The following is a 15,405-nucleotide window of genomic DNA, read 5'->3' as shown; positions in this document are numbered from 1 at the left end:
GTCTTTCAACATTTCAAAATAATAAGCTTATAAACCTGAGAATGTTTGCAAATACCTTGGTGTCCTTTTGAAGTATTATTGCAAAATTTTCATCATCTGGCTTATAAGAAAAGATATTTTGAATTTGATGAATTGTATTGAAATCTTGCCATATTTTTGTTTTAAAAAAACTTCAAAATATGCCCAAGACTTATTGTAAAAAGTTGTTCGAAATCTTGGTTTGAAAGTACTATGTTTTTGTGAAAGTTCATATATTGCTACATTTGAAGAGTTTAATATGCAAATAAAGTCTACCTCGGGAATAGACCTTTTTAATATTTACAAACATATATACTTTTTTATACGGAGCGAAAATTGTAAAAGGAGCGTTTTCACTTTTTAATGCCTTCCAAAATCTTTCTTTTTTTCTCAAATAAAATTATTTTGATTTTATATTCTTTGTAGTGTGTGTCTGTTTTCCTTGTCTGGTCTTTGTGCCTGGATTGCATTCTTATGAATTTGGCTAGAATCTTGCTCCTCTTGATTTACTCTTTCAAAGAAAGCAATAACAGTAGTGACATGTCTATCACCAGAAGAAGACTATATACTGATTAATTGTGTATAAATACGCTTATTGTTCTGAAAGTTATTATAGGATTAAACAGCTATTTTCGGTCATTCTTGCATGTATGAAAGGAACTTTCTTGCAAAGACGTTCTCGACCAGCGACAATCTACCAACTCCGACAACCTTCGACCTACCCAACTATCTATCAACTCTGACAACCTTCGACCCATCCAACCAGCGACAATCTACCAACTCCGACAGCCTACGACCCATCCAATCAGCGACAAATCACAAATTGGACTTTTCCCAATGCATCCATGTAAGGACTTTAATAGGCTAGTCAAGGTGGTCACCAACCTACATCTGTCAGACCTGTATCTTACACACAAGGTTTTCTGCTGTAAAAACACCAAATGTTAAAGTTTGCTTTAGCTTACTATAATGTATGTCTCCCATTCCAAAGTTCAAAGGGTGTAACTCATAAAATTCAATGGGTAATAAATTCCTGGTAAAGTGCACAATTATGTATTATGTCCCAACTTTCTACAAATTAAAGTTTGGTCAAGTAGTTTCCAAGGAGATGTACTTACAAAAGTGTGACAGATAGATAGACATGGCAAAACCAATATGTCTCCCCATTAAATAATGATGGCGAGAATAATTACCATAGTTCGTAGACAAACAATCAAAAAATAGTTCTTTCAATGTGTGTTTATTTTTGTAAAACCCAAGTATACAATTTTAGTATGACAGTAAAAAACAAAATGCTGATAAGTATCTTCATCTATCATAACTATAAACACCGAGACAAAAGAGTTATATTGAATTCACGAAACCTAGTGCTATTCTCGGTATGAATCAGGCAGTGAGTGAATCGTGATGAAAAAAAAAAAAACAAGTCCATGAAATCTAATTCAAAATGTTATCTGATTTCATTTCAGAAATAGAAGAAAATTCATTTCTCTTTTCATCCTTTGACACTTATTAAACGAAAGAACTATCAGTATGTGCCCACATTGTCAAATTCCTGTGTTTTTCTGAGCATGGTTATTTTTTTTTGTAATTTTGCCTGATTCTTACAAATTTTAGCACTTAAAAAAACACAATACAATGATCATCTATGTAAAATATCGTAGAAAACACAAAAACAGAATCTTTCTCCATTAATGACACTGATTGTCAGATCAGAAAAAATTTGCCAAAACAGTGATACTATCACTTGATATACCATTAGACACCAGATAATCATACAATATAGAGGCAGTGAATCATTCTCAAGGTTGACATGTACCTTATTACTTGACATAAAACCAATTAGTATCAAAAGCAATGCCTTAAATTAAGCACATAATGAAATAAAAAAAAAACAGGCATTTCTACAAGAAAATATAACAGTTTTATGAAAGACTGTGAGAAAGATGGATCCAAAGTTCATAGAAATGGGTTCAAATGGACTTAAGGAGGTAGATCTAAGGTAAGGGACACAACTCTTACAAATCATTGGAACATTAGTATTCAGCATCTGACATCAATCTCATGTAAGCATCAAAATAACTTGGATTGATTTTATTCTGTTTCAAATGAAAGCTTGATGGACTGGTGAAATTGAATATGATACAAACATATCAATGATTTCAAGAGTTATGGCCTTTAACCTAGGTCTACCTCCTAAAAAAATGTTAAACCCTCACGTTAGATCCTACCTCGCTGTGACTTGACATTCTATTATCATTACATGTCTAAGCTGCCTATACAATTTTTATGAAAATCCATTGATTGATTTAATAGATTGTATTCAGGATTTTTATTAACAGTTATCTCCCTTTGCAGGAACAGGACAATAATCATCCTTTCCATTTTCTTGCACATCTACATATGATGCCTAACCCTCCAAGAAAATTTTATTAAAATCAATTTGGTGTTCCAGTCAACTGCATACTTTGGAACAGTTCATGTGCGAGATTCCCCACCAATTGACGCTGTCTCATGTGGGCGATTTTTCTGTACCTTTTTTTACCAGGGGGTTAAGGGGTTACAAATAATGCTTCATATAATAATGTCCTTAAAAGTAAAACAGACTCCATCAATACCTCGGAACACAACCAGGTGGACTTCTGATTAAGTAGATAAAAATACCTCTACATCAATATCTGAAATGAAAAGGATGGTTTACTACAATGAAACCTGTCTAAACTGAACCCTGAATAATCTTTAAACATGTCTAAACTGAAACCTGAATAATCTTTAAACCTGTCTAAACCAGACACTTATCATAGTCCCTTCCCATCAGTTTAAATATATTCTGAATCTAGGTAAACCAAATACTTGTCTATACTAAACCAAATACTTGTCTATACCAAACCAACTTTGAGGTACAAAAGGAGTTCTGTTGAGACAGGATTCACATGTACTTTTTCATAAATGAATGGAATTTTAGCGAGTACAGCGTATAAAGTTATGAGTGAATACACACAGCAAATCATTCTTAAAAGTGAAGTTAACAAAATAAACAGAAACACAAAAAAGTCAAAGATCATGAAACACTTCACATAAAAAGTATAATAATTCTTCATGGAGAAACACTTTATAAAGGTAAATACCCAGTTTATAACAAGCCAAAATTATATACATGTAAAATCACCTTAATCTTCAAGTAATTATAATTATCTTTGAAGTTTCCACTCCATTTAAAAAATTCTCAAGTAGGTTGTATAATGGCTCACTGAACATGATGTGGTGGATCCATCGTTCGGTCCGCGTTTGTTTGGACCTACATCAATCCTCAGAATTCTAGTTTGGGCCTACATCACTCCTCAGAATTCTAATTTGGGCCTACATCACTCCTCAGAATTCTAGTTTGGGCCTACATCACTCCTCAGAATTCTAGTTTTGAAACCTTGTAGTGTACCCATTGAATCTCTTAAGATGATATTAAATAAGGACACAAAATATAATCTTAATACATGTAAATATAATGAGAATTGGTAAGGAGTATTTGACAAAGAGACAACAACCCCAGCAGAATGAAAATGTCAGCCCAAAACAACCTATTGGTCTTCAATGAATGACGAGGAAATCCTCATACTACAGGCCAGGCTGCAGCTGACCCCAAAACATCATTAAAGACAGGTACAATGAAAGAGTTGCCCCTATATACTCAAGTAACAAAAAATAAACTAATGGTGAAAATGAAACAAGACATACAGAGGCCAGAAATTCCTGACTTGGGACGGCACAAAAAATGTGGAAGGGTTAAAGTACTTTGGCATAATAACCACCCTCCCCCATTTCAAATCTGGCCACTGTTGAAAAAGTATTAAACAATTAAACACATCTAAAAATCAATTTAAAAAAATCTGAGTCCCTTGTTACAACACAAATAAAGAAAATGAATATGATCTTCTTCTGTTGAGATAATTGTGATGTCCTATTTTATAATCTTGTACTAGAATCAACAAGAAGATATACCTGCCACATGTCAATATTTGTTGGGGATATTCCCCATTACTGCTAAAATATTTCAGTTTTCAAACAGCAATATCAAACAGAAGTAGTGCAATAGGTTTGTTTTGTAATAAGAAGCCAGAAATGAACACTGATGTATTTGAAGTTCCCTATAATGGTTTTCTTGAATGCTGATGACTACTGTGATAGTACTTTTATTCATGGGTACCAATTTTCGTGGCTTAGGGAAAATTGTCAGTTCATAGATCTTGAATTCGTGGGTTTTAAAACTCTATCCTACAAATGAATGGGAAATTTCCTATTCATTGGAAACCAATTTTCGTGGTTTACCAAACCCACAAAACCACAAAAATTCATACCCGAAGAACAATAATACTTCCACAGTATTTCAAGTGTAAAAAAGAACAAAGAAATGCAAAAAATGCATCAGCATATATGAAACTTAAATACAAAATAGATCACCAAAAAGTACAAGTTACTGGATACTGGTGACTATTTCAAGTGTAAAAAATCTGCACAAGACATGTTTGGTGATGGATTCTTAGAAAATCCCAAAAAGAATGCATTCATTTGAAACTCATATAAAGAAAAAGAACGGATATGGTGAAATGCAACAAATGCACCAGTGTATAGTCTAAATACAAAATCGTAAATACTTTTTGAGATCACCAAATGTCTTCAACAAGTGTAAACACACCTTAAAGTAAGCTCAGAAAGGCCTGACAAAAAAAGTAATAAAATCCACAGTAACAAAACAGTGACACTTCTTCAAGATCAAACTAAAAAGTAATAACAATATAGAGATATATTAATGATCAACATCTTCTGACTGGGGCATGAATGATGGACATTTTCGAATGTTACTATAATGAAGTATTATCTGTCACAGACTTGTCTATCACATTACAATGTTCTGTATTATCTACTTGACTATAATGTTCTGGCTTATCACCAACAGGATGATACGTCTCAACATATGTCTCCTGTAAAGTAAAAAATACACATCTTATTACATATCGGAGCGATCTAATCAAAATTAGACCTATAAATTGTTCCATCAGTCACTGCATATAGGATATGTAGGATATAACAACACTCTGTTCTGATGACCTTTCTGATCAGCCAATCAAATTTCATCTGTCATGATTTTGAAAGCATTATTCAAAGGGAAAAAAAACAGGATTCTGAAAAGGTCATCTTAACAGAGAGTAGATCTAATTTTAATTAAATTGAATATTGGAGAAACTGGAAACATTGTGATAATGTGAGAATGGCCCTTACTTTAAAGAAAATTTTAATGTGGGTGAGGTTTTGTTGTGCCAAGATTGAAAAGTGTCAGGTTTTCCTTATTTTATTCATGTAATAAATGGAAATTCTTGAAAATTCAGGTTGTATATTAGTCACTGAACAAGCAGTACCCAATATTTCTTAAGCAGCACTTGGTATACCACAAAAACCATGACATAACAGTACATGACACAGAAATGCCGACATAGCAACACAAAAGATACCAATGTATGACATAGGAAAAATGATATAAAGTAACAAAAATAAATGAGGAACCAAGACATAATTTAGATGTGTCATCTGATTTATAAAAATAACCACAGAGTTAATGAAATCAATACAAGACTGTCTAAGACAAGAGAAATAGTTGGTAAACAAAATTGGTACCATTGGAGTGGTAGAACTTAAAAATAATAACCTTGTTTATTAAACGTTTAACACACTCGAAACATTCGTGGAATCAAATAAAGCAGCTGATGGAACAAGCACTTTGTTTAAAATGGATCTACCAGGAACATTGTAAGCGATAAACCAATAACACATACCTTTTTATTATACTCAACACCACACTGTAAATATCTACGTAAACTGTGTGGCAAACAGCAACATAGTCTATCAAATACAGGTATCAACAGACTGCTGTCTACATCCTCTGTCTTTGTTGGACCTGAAATGTAAATACAGGTATCAACAGACTGCTGTCTACATCTTCTGGCTTTGTTGGACCTGAAATGTAAATACAGGTATCAACAGACTGCTGTCCACATCCTCTGTCTTTGTTGGACCTGAAATGTAAATACAGGTATCAACAGACTGCTGTCTACATCCTCTGTCTTTGTTGGACCTGAAATGTAAGTACAGGTAACAACAGACTGCTGTCCACATCCTCTGTCTTTGTTGGACCTGAAATGTAAGTACAGGTAACAACAGACTGCTGTCTACATCCTCTGTCTTTGTTGGACCTGAAATGTAAATACAGGTATCAACAGACTGCTGTCTTCTGGCTTTGCTGGACCTGAAATGTAAATCTTACTAAGTTTTTATTAATAATGAGTCTCAACATGTTCTGCTCAGGGCCATGATGTCAGTTCATGATATCAGTTTTAAGTATTATGAGAACATACAAACAAAAATTCTATATGCTATATATTGCTAATTACTCAACTTTACCATTTCTGCCAAATTAAGTCATACAGTGAATAGAAAGTAAATATTAAAGTGAGGAAACTGGAAAAGGAAAGACATGGCACATGTCATCATGCAAAAGCAATATACCAAATATCTAAGCATTCAGCTTATGATATAAACAAAGTTACACCTGGGAATATGGTCTAAACAGAAATCACAACTGGGCATATGGTCTAAACAGAAATCACAACTGGGCATATGATCTAAACGAAGTCACACCTGGCCATATGGTCTAAACAAAGTCACACCTGGGGCATATGGTCTAAACAGTCACACCTGGGCATATGGCCTAAACAAAGTCACACCTGGGGCATATGGTCTAAACAAAGTCACACCTGGGCATATGGTCTAAACAAAGTCACACCTGGGGCATATGGTCTAAACAAATGCTGGGTATATCAAGTTTGTATTGACATGACCCTAGCCAATCAAAATCCCAGAAATGTACCAGTATAAATTCACTTGACAGGTAATGACCTATTACTGCTCATTACTAATCTGATAATGAAGGAAATTAAACACCTCAGAAACACAGAGAACTGGACTATAAAACACCTCTATTATCAGACCGGGAAACACAGAGGATGGCTGGCCAATAAAACACACCCTTTTTCAGACTGGGAAATGTTGATGACTGACCCATAAAACACCTCCTTTATCAGACCGGGAAACACTGGGGACTAGACTATAAAACACCTCTATTATCAGACCGGGAAACACGGAGGACTGGACTATAAAACACCTCTTTTATCAGACTGGGAATCATTGATGGCTGGCCAATAAAACACACCCTTTTTTAGACTGGGAAATGTTGATGGCTGGTCAATAAAACACACCCTTTGTCAGACTGGGAAAAGGTGATGGCTGACCAATAAAACACCTCCTTTATCAGACCGGGAAACACTGAGGACTGGACTATAAAACACCTCTATTATCAGACTGGGAATCATTGATGGCTGACCAATAAAACACACCCTTTATCAGACTGGGAAACACTAAGGACTGGACTATAAAACACCTCTATTAACAGACTGGGAATAATTGATGGCTGGCCAATAAAACACACCCTTTTTCAGACTGGGAAATGTTGATGGCTGACCCATAAAACACCTCCTTTATCAGACCGGAAAACACTGAGGACTGGACTATAAAACACCTCTTTTATAAGACTGGGAATCATTGATGGCTGACCAATAAAACACACCCTTTTTTAGACTGGGAAATGTTGATGGCTGACCAATAAAACACCTCCTTTATCAGACCGGGAAACACTGAGGACTGGACTATAAAATACCTCTTTTATCAGACTGGGAATCATTGATGGCTGGCCAATAAAACACACCCTTTTTCAGACTGGGAATCATTGATGGCTGACCAATAAAAACCTCCTTTATCAGACCGGGAAACACTGAGGACTGGACTATAAAGCACCTCTTTTATCAGACTGGGAATCATTGATGGATGACCAATAAAACACCTCCTTTATCAGACCAGGAAACACTGAGGACTGGACTATAAAACACCTCTTTTATCAGACTGGGAATCATTGATGGCTGGTCAATAAAACACACCCTTTGTCAGACTGGGAATCATTGATGGCTGACCAATAAAATACCTCCTTTATCAGACCGGGAAACACTGAGGACTGGACTATAAAATACCTCCATTATCAGACTGGGAATCATTGATGACTGGCCAATAAAACACACCCTTTTTCAGACTGGGAAATGTTGATGGCTGACCAATAAAAACCTCCTTTATCAGACCGGGAAACACTGAGGACTGGACTATAAAACACCTCTTTTATCAGACTGGGAATCATTGATGGCTGACCAATACAACACACCCTTTTTTAGACTGGGAAATGTTGATGGCTGACCAATAAAACACCTCCTTTATCAGACCGGGAAACACTGAGGACTGGACTATAAAACACCTCTTTTATCAGACTGGGAATCATTGATGGCTGGTCAATAAAACACACCCTTTGTCAGATTGGGAAATGTTGATGGCTGACCCATAAACACCTCCTTTATCAGAGTGGGAAACATCGAAGCTGAACCATAAAACACCTCCTTTATCAGACTGGGAAACAATTTTGATGACCTATACAATACCTCCTTTGTCAGACTGGGAAATGTTGATGGCTGACCAATAAAACACCTCCTTTGTCAGATTGGGAAATGTTGATGGCTGACCAATAAAACACACCCTTTGTCAGACTGGGAAATGTTGATGGCTGACCCACAAAACACCTCCTTTATCAGAGTGGGAAACATCGAAGCTGAACCATAAAACACCTTCTTTATCAGACTGGGAAACAATTTTGCTGACCTATACAATACCTCCTTTGTCAGACTGGGAAATGTTGATGGCTGACCAATAAAACACCTCCTTTGTCAGATTGGGAATCATTGATGGCTGACCAATAAAACATCTCCTTTATCAGACTGGGAAACAATTTTGCTGACCTATACAATACCTCCTTTGTCAGACTGGGAAATGTTGATGGCTAACCGATAAAACACCTCCTTTATCAGGCTGGGTAATGTTGATGGCTGACCAATAAAACATCTCCTTTATCAGGCTGGGAAGACTTACCTGTGATAAAGCTGACAATGAGTCCTACAACAAATGTTATCAGCATACCAAACGCTGAGTACCATAGATAGGAAAGATTGTAAAACTGGTCCAATCCTGACCTACAAAATATTGATTTACATAGCTATTTTTTATCTAGTGGCAATTTTTTCAATGGAATTCCAGAAAAACAGAAAGAAATGTGTTCGTAGGAAGTAGACTGCCACCTAGCTTGTTATATGTCAACAAAGCTTGCAAATTTGGTTAGGATGTAAAATTTAGTGCTACTGAAAATTTTTCTTTCTGTATCAAGACGTATGATGGACTAATCAAATTAAAATGTTTCAATATCACATGACAAACAAGAGGTTCACCAGGCATATTTCAAAATAATATGGCATAATATGCATAATACTTCCTTAGAGAATGCTTATCCTACCAGTGCTTCTGGTCTATGGTTATTTTATGATCCTTGTTGTCTGTTTTCCATGTCTGGTCTTTGTACATAGATTACATTCTCTTCATTTCAACTAGGATCTTGGTTCCCTTGTTTACTCTTTCTATTAAACAAAACTGGTTTCTTTTTATTAAATAACAATTAGATTAGGATATCACTATGGTAACAATAAGTTGATCTTTAAGTAAAATGAATGTTGAATACTGTTTTGTTTCCACTTTTTTTTAAACTAAGACATGTAATATGTAAATCACATTGTTGTAAATATTTCATGAATGCTAGTTTTTTATTATGTAACCAACAAACATGAAACTGAGACTGCTTGAAGGAAAGTCATAAGTAAAACTGTAAAAATAGTTCCAGCCTACAGTAACATCTTAGCATGCTGTATCTGCCAAATTATTTTGATGTCATATTATATTTTAAAATTGACCAAGTACCCAAGCATGACACAATCATTTTGAGATTAAATCTCCTCATATGATAGCTTTAATTCTCCAGGAGTTTCATTTAATATACAATGCTTACAAAATTCAGTTAAGGATAAGTAAATATTAAGCAAATGACTATGTATATATGTGTGAAGCTGGTGAAGAAGCAATCATTACATTTCATTACTGTATGGATGGCATGTGAAGCTGGTGACACTTACATTTCTGTATGGATGGGATGTTAGGCTGGTGACACTTACATTTCTGTATGGATGGTATGTGAAGCTGGTGACACTAACATTTCTGTATGGATGGTATGTGAAGCTGGTGACACTAACATTTCTGTATGAATGGCATGTGAAGCTGGTGACACTTACATTTCTGTATGGATGGGATGTTAGGCTGGTGACACTTACATTTCTGTAAGGATGGCATGTGAAGCTGGTGACACTTACATTTCTGTATGGACGGGATGTTAGGCTGGTGACACTTACATTTCGGTAAGGATGGTATGTGAAGCTGGTGACACTAACATTTCTGTATGGATGGCATGTGAAGCTGGTGACACTTACAGTGCTGTATGGATGGGATGTTAGGCTGGTGACACTTACATTTCTGTATGGATGGCATGTGAAACTGATGACACTTACATTTCTGTACATTTCTGTATGGATGGGATGTTAGGCTGGTGACACTTACATTTCTGTATGGATGGGATGTTAGGCTGGTGAGACTTACATTTCTGTATGGATGTTATGTTAAGCAGGTGACACTTACATTTCTGTATGGATGGTATGTGAAGCAGGTGACACTTACATATCTGTTTGTTTGGTATGTGAAGCTGGTGATGATGAGATGATAAAACTTGAATTGGTCACCATAACACTGGTATTATAACTACTGACAACTGAAGTTAGGTTACAGGAAGAAACTGGTGAAGGGAGATAATCCTTCACTCCAATCACTGTATATTTCCCTATACCGATCCACATTGTTGTTCCATAGGCTATAACTGTTCCTGATATGGCTCCCTGAAAACAACATCATCAAAGATTTATAACCATTAAAAGCATTTCATGGCTTTAATGTTAATTACTGTAAAAGTACTTAAATTAATGGATATCAATTTTCGTGGATCAGGGAATATACACATGTTTGTGGATTCTTGAATTTGTGGTTTGAAGTTTTCATTATATAGATTAATGGGAATCTCCTATTCGTTGGAGACCAAATTTTGTGGTTTTGCCTACACACAAAAACCACAAAAATTGGTACCCCACGAACAATAGTACATTCACAGTAATCAATATTCAATGGCTTCTTTATACACTGAGTAAATAAATATAACATTCAGTAACACTGAGTACATCTTTAAATGCTTACATTTCAATATTCATTCTATTGCAAACTTTTTTGAAAAAGAACATCCTAAATTTCAGATTAAGTATTCTACAGTTAATACTCAATTATTTCAATGAAAGAGTTACTATTGACCATACTCTGCTGACAAAGAGGTGAACATATTAATTTTTAATATATTTTCACACCTTCTCACCGGTATGAGAAAAATAATTCTCATCTCTTAAGAGATTACAATTCTCACTAGTCAGGCAATATAAGCCATTGGTTGTTGTGCGATTGTACAGCATTGTATATAAAGTCTCACTGGTCAAATGGACGTTGTGACGTTTCTAACATTTTCCTAAAACAACTATTGACATCATAGACAGAAAGCTAGAATTTTCAGCCATGACACAGATGTGGAATGACACCTATGTTTTCATTTTGAAAATTAAATGAAACAAAATCTACATCTTTAATTCATCGATTATGAAATTTCTCACATCCATAGAAATTTCCATAATCAGCTTGCTATCGTTGTAGATTCTATATGTTCAGAGTGTTTTTTTCAGAATGTTTTTGTTTTTAGAATGTTTTTTTTTCCATAATAAACTTGCTATCGTTGTAGATTCTATATGTTCAGAATGTTTTTTTCTTGTAGCAGTTTTGAAAATTCAGATTCTATTTATATTGGAATATTCACAGAATTAAAATTGACAATTTAAGCAAACCCTCATTAACGTAAAAAAAAGATCTTACATGATAAAATACCAATAAAAGTAAAATACATACCTGCCAGTTTGCACAAGGAAAGAAAGCTCCCAGCATGATGAGACCATTCAATGCCCCACCAGCTGCACCCATGAAACTTAATGATGCCTACAATGTATCAAAATCAGATATATGTTTGTATCATACTCAATTTCACCAAAGCCTATCAAGCTTTCATTTGAAACAGAATGAAATCAGTCCAAGTTACTTTGATGCTTACATGAGACTGATTTAAAATGGTGAATACAAACGTTCCAGTGATTTGTAAGGACTGTGTCCCTTTCCTCAGGTCTACCTCTTTAAATAAAGAATGAATCTTGAAGGTAGATATTGTCAGCTATACAATTATTATCTTAAACATGTTAGAATAGTTGTTTTTTATATTTACGGAATGCAAGCCATTTTAGCAAGTTTTTCAAAGGGACATAACCCACCATTATTGACAACATGGATGGCGGTCATATTGGGGAAAGGCAGAACAGTAATCATTTTCTTTGAAACTTTAACTATTTACACTTTGGAAGTAGCTACATGTAAATGGTTTGAAGTTAATTATTCAAAAGTAACCACAGCTACAAGAAGTCGATATTTGAATTTAAAGTCTACTGCTCTCAATTGCTCCAATTGGACAGTAAACCAGTCTTTCGGTTGGAAGGTTATGTCCCATTGTTCAAAATTAAGAAAAAACGAAGTCAAACTTGGGAATATGAAGGCAGTCTATTCAGTGACTTCAAAATCTAAGTACAAACAGGAAACAAATTTAATTCATTGTTAATCTATACAAATATTTACCTGTAGTACTGTTCCTTTTAAATTTCTGAATAAAAATGTGGCAATAATTCCTAATACACCATACACTAAAACTGAAATTATAAAATACACTTTACACTGAGTATATAAATACACTTTACACTGAAATATACCATTCCCTAACACAGAGTATTTAAATACACTTTACACTGAAATATACCATTCAGTAACACCGAGTATTTAAATACACTTTACACTGAAATATAACATTCAGAAACACTGGCATCTGACAGAAATACACTAACAATTGCATAAAGTTGACATAATTTATCAGTTATGATTAAAATGGTGCATTTCAATTCATGTATAAAGTAAAAATAAAATTAAAATGTAAAACATTATCTCTATAACATCAATAAACATGCAATGGCTCACTAGTGATACACCCGCTTTCAATCACGATATAAAAAAAAACAAAGTCCTTAGTAAACAGGAAGTTGTTGTCAGATTTTGGATTAAAAAATAAATCCCACTATATGGCATACCTAAAGGAAGAATGTGCAAAAATGTAAAATAAAAAAATAAACAGTCTCCATTAAACAGGAAATTGTTGTCAAATTTTCCCAAAATGAATCCCACCATATAGCATACATACAGTAAGAATGTATTCAAATTGCAAGCCACTGTGGTGAGTTGTAGCTGACAAAAAGTTTGAAACTACAGAGGAAAAAATAACAGTCTGCATTAATAAGGTAGTTGTTGTCATTTTTTTTCCACCAGGAAGAATGTGTTAAAATGTCAAACCACTGTGATGAGTAGTTGCTGAAAAAACTGTAACAGAAAAACAGAAACATGGACAAGAGTAAAACAGTATACCTCCTCCCTTTCGGAGCAGGGGCATAATAAAAATGTATAGTAGCATAGAACTGACTTGATAAAATATCCAAGAGTATTTCAGTTATTTCCCTTAGAAACAGTATATATTGCTTTTTTGTTAACTAACAAATAGTTTTTAATGGGAGGGAGACACTGAATTGGATTTTTACTTTGCTAGCTTACAAAAGCAACAGCCCAGAGCGAGAAATGCCACCACACTCAGACTGCATAACTGTGTACTTGGGGGCAAAGTTCAGTCTTTGGTGTGACTCAACCAGGGAATGAACCTACACCTCCAACACTCAAGTCAAAGAACTTAATTAAAACAATGTTTCATTCATTTTAGCCACTAAAATAAAAATGCTGTAACCTACTGACCTAAAATCCTTGTGATCAAAGCCTTGGTAGATTCTGGTTTGGACCTTCCATGTTTTTCTATTATTGGTTTTATAATATCTTCATATGTTACAGCAACCATGGAACTTAAGTTAGATGAAAGTGAACTGTGAACAAAAAATATCATTTTTATTATTGATACAAATAGGTGAAAACTATAATATAGTTCATAATTACCACTTTTTAAATCAATTTGTTAAATTACAGCTGAGATTTTTGTGATGAGAATTTTCTCTATCTTTTCATAAAGTGAAAAAGTTCAACTAAACATGAAGATGATATTGGACAGCAATCAAACATCTCCGAGTTCACAAAAATCACAGGTCCTGCCGGTCCTGACAGGTAAAATTTGGGTAGGACAAGCATTTCAACCTCTTGTGCTGGTCCCATGACTGACAGCAGTTAAAATGATTTTGTGAAGTCTGATTACATGGGATGGGACCAGCAAATTTTCAGTGGGACTGAACAAACATTTGCCTTTGTCAATCCTATGTCTGACAGAAGAAAAGAAGTTTTTATGAACTCTGCCATCCAGGATTGACTTGCTTACCTGAGTGAGGGTAAGGCTGTAAACCTCTAACAATAACAGGCAAGTGATATAATGACTTACCTGAGAGCACCACAAAATAGACAGGCAATAAATAATCCAGGTACTCCAGGAAAATCAAGCATGTCTGATACAAAATATGGAATGATCTACAATCAAAATACTTCATGAAGTTATATAAAGAGATGGCAGATTTTTAAATGTTTCTAAATAAAATGACTAACAAATTTACACTTTAGAAAAATTTCTAAGTATTTTTGTGATATAAATATAGATGTGTCTCATTATTTTGGTTATAGTTCCAAACCAGTGATCTAGGGTTTTCCAAAAATCTAGGTTTCCCAAGAAAACTCCAAAAAGAGATCAACTTCCCCACAACTATTAGTCTGCAGATCCTTTCAGAAAATTTAAGTTTTCTCCTTGTCAACTTTCAAACATCAGAATTGCGCTTGCCTAAACTGACAAGAAATTTTAACCCTAGAACTCAGCAATATCACTTACAGATAAAGTAATTATGTGATGTGCGTAAACTTCACATCTATTCTAGAGTTAGGATAGACCTGTAGACTGAAGATTTAATATCCCAAATGAAATACATTTGCCACCCTATAAAGCTCAGGTGATTTAAGGAGGTAGACCTAGGGTAAGGGACATAACTCTTGAAATCGGTGATATGTTTAAATCATATTCAATTTCACCAATGCTTTCAAGCTATCAAGAAATCAATCCAAGTCACTTTGATGCTTACATGAGATTGATATAAAGAGACT

At 34.6% G+C, this 15,405-nt stretch overlaps 1 protein-coding gene across 6 annotated transcripts in view; it reads right to left on the bottom strand.

The window, feature by feature from the left end:
* Window positions 1-1,239: 1,239 nt before the first annotated feature.
* Window positions 1,240-15,405, bottom strand: part of LOC148596627 (sodium-coupled monocarboxylate transporter 1-like) — a 36,256-nt gene continuing 22,090 nt past the window's right edge. For 5 of the 6 annotated variants that reach the window (XM_088562916.1, XM_088562917.1, XM_088562919.1 and 2 more), the window contains exons 11-18: window positions 14,699-14,784; window positions 14,071-14,195; window positions 12,859-12,929; window positions 12,088-12,174; window positions 10,771-10,985; window positions 9,088-9,188; window positions 5,844-5,965; window positions 1,240-4,994 (exon numbers count right to left, since the gene is read on the bottom strand). In XM_088562916.1, the coding sequence (XP_088419042.1) occupies window positions 4,875-4,994; window positions 5,844-5,965; window positions 9,088-9,188; window positions 10,771-10,985; window positions 12,088-12,174; window positions 12,859-12,929; window positions 14,071-14,195; window positions 14,699-14,784 (927 nt within the window). In that variant the 3' untranslated portion in view covers window positions 1,240-4,874. Of the gene's footprint in view, window positions 4,995-5,843; window positions 5,966-6,034; window positions 6,143-9,087; window positions 9,189-10,770; window positions 10,986-12,087; window positions 12,175-12,858; window positions 12,930-14,070; window positions 14,196-14,698; window positions 14,785-15,405 lie in introns of those variants that run through there. The other variant, XM_088562921.1, reaches the window with a different exon arrangement.

The sequence above is a fragment of the Perna viridis genome, chromosome 15, assembly GCF_037379345.1.
Source record: "Perna viridis isolate PV_CMFRI_1.1 ecotype Kerala chromosome 15, ASM3737934v1, whole genome shotgun sequence".
NCBI lineage: Eukaryota > Metazoa > Mollusca > Bivalvia > Mytilida > Mytilidae > Perna > Perna viridis.
Note: the sequence above shows the minus strand (reverse complement) of the source record. Positions and strands in the feature narration are given on the sequence as shown.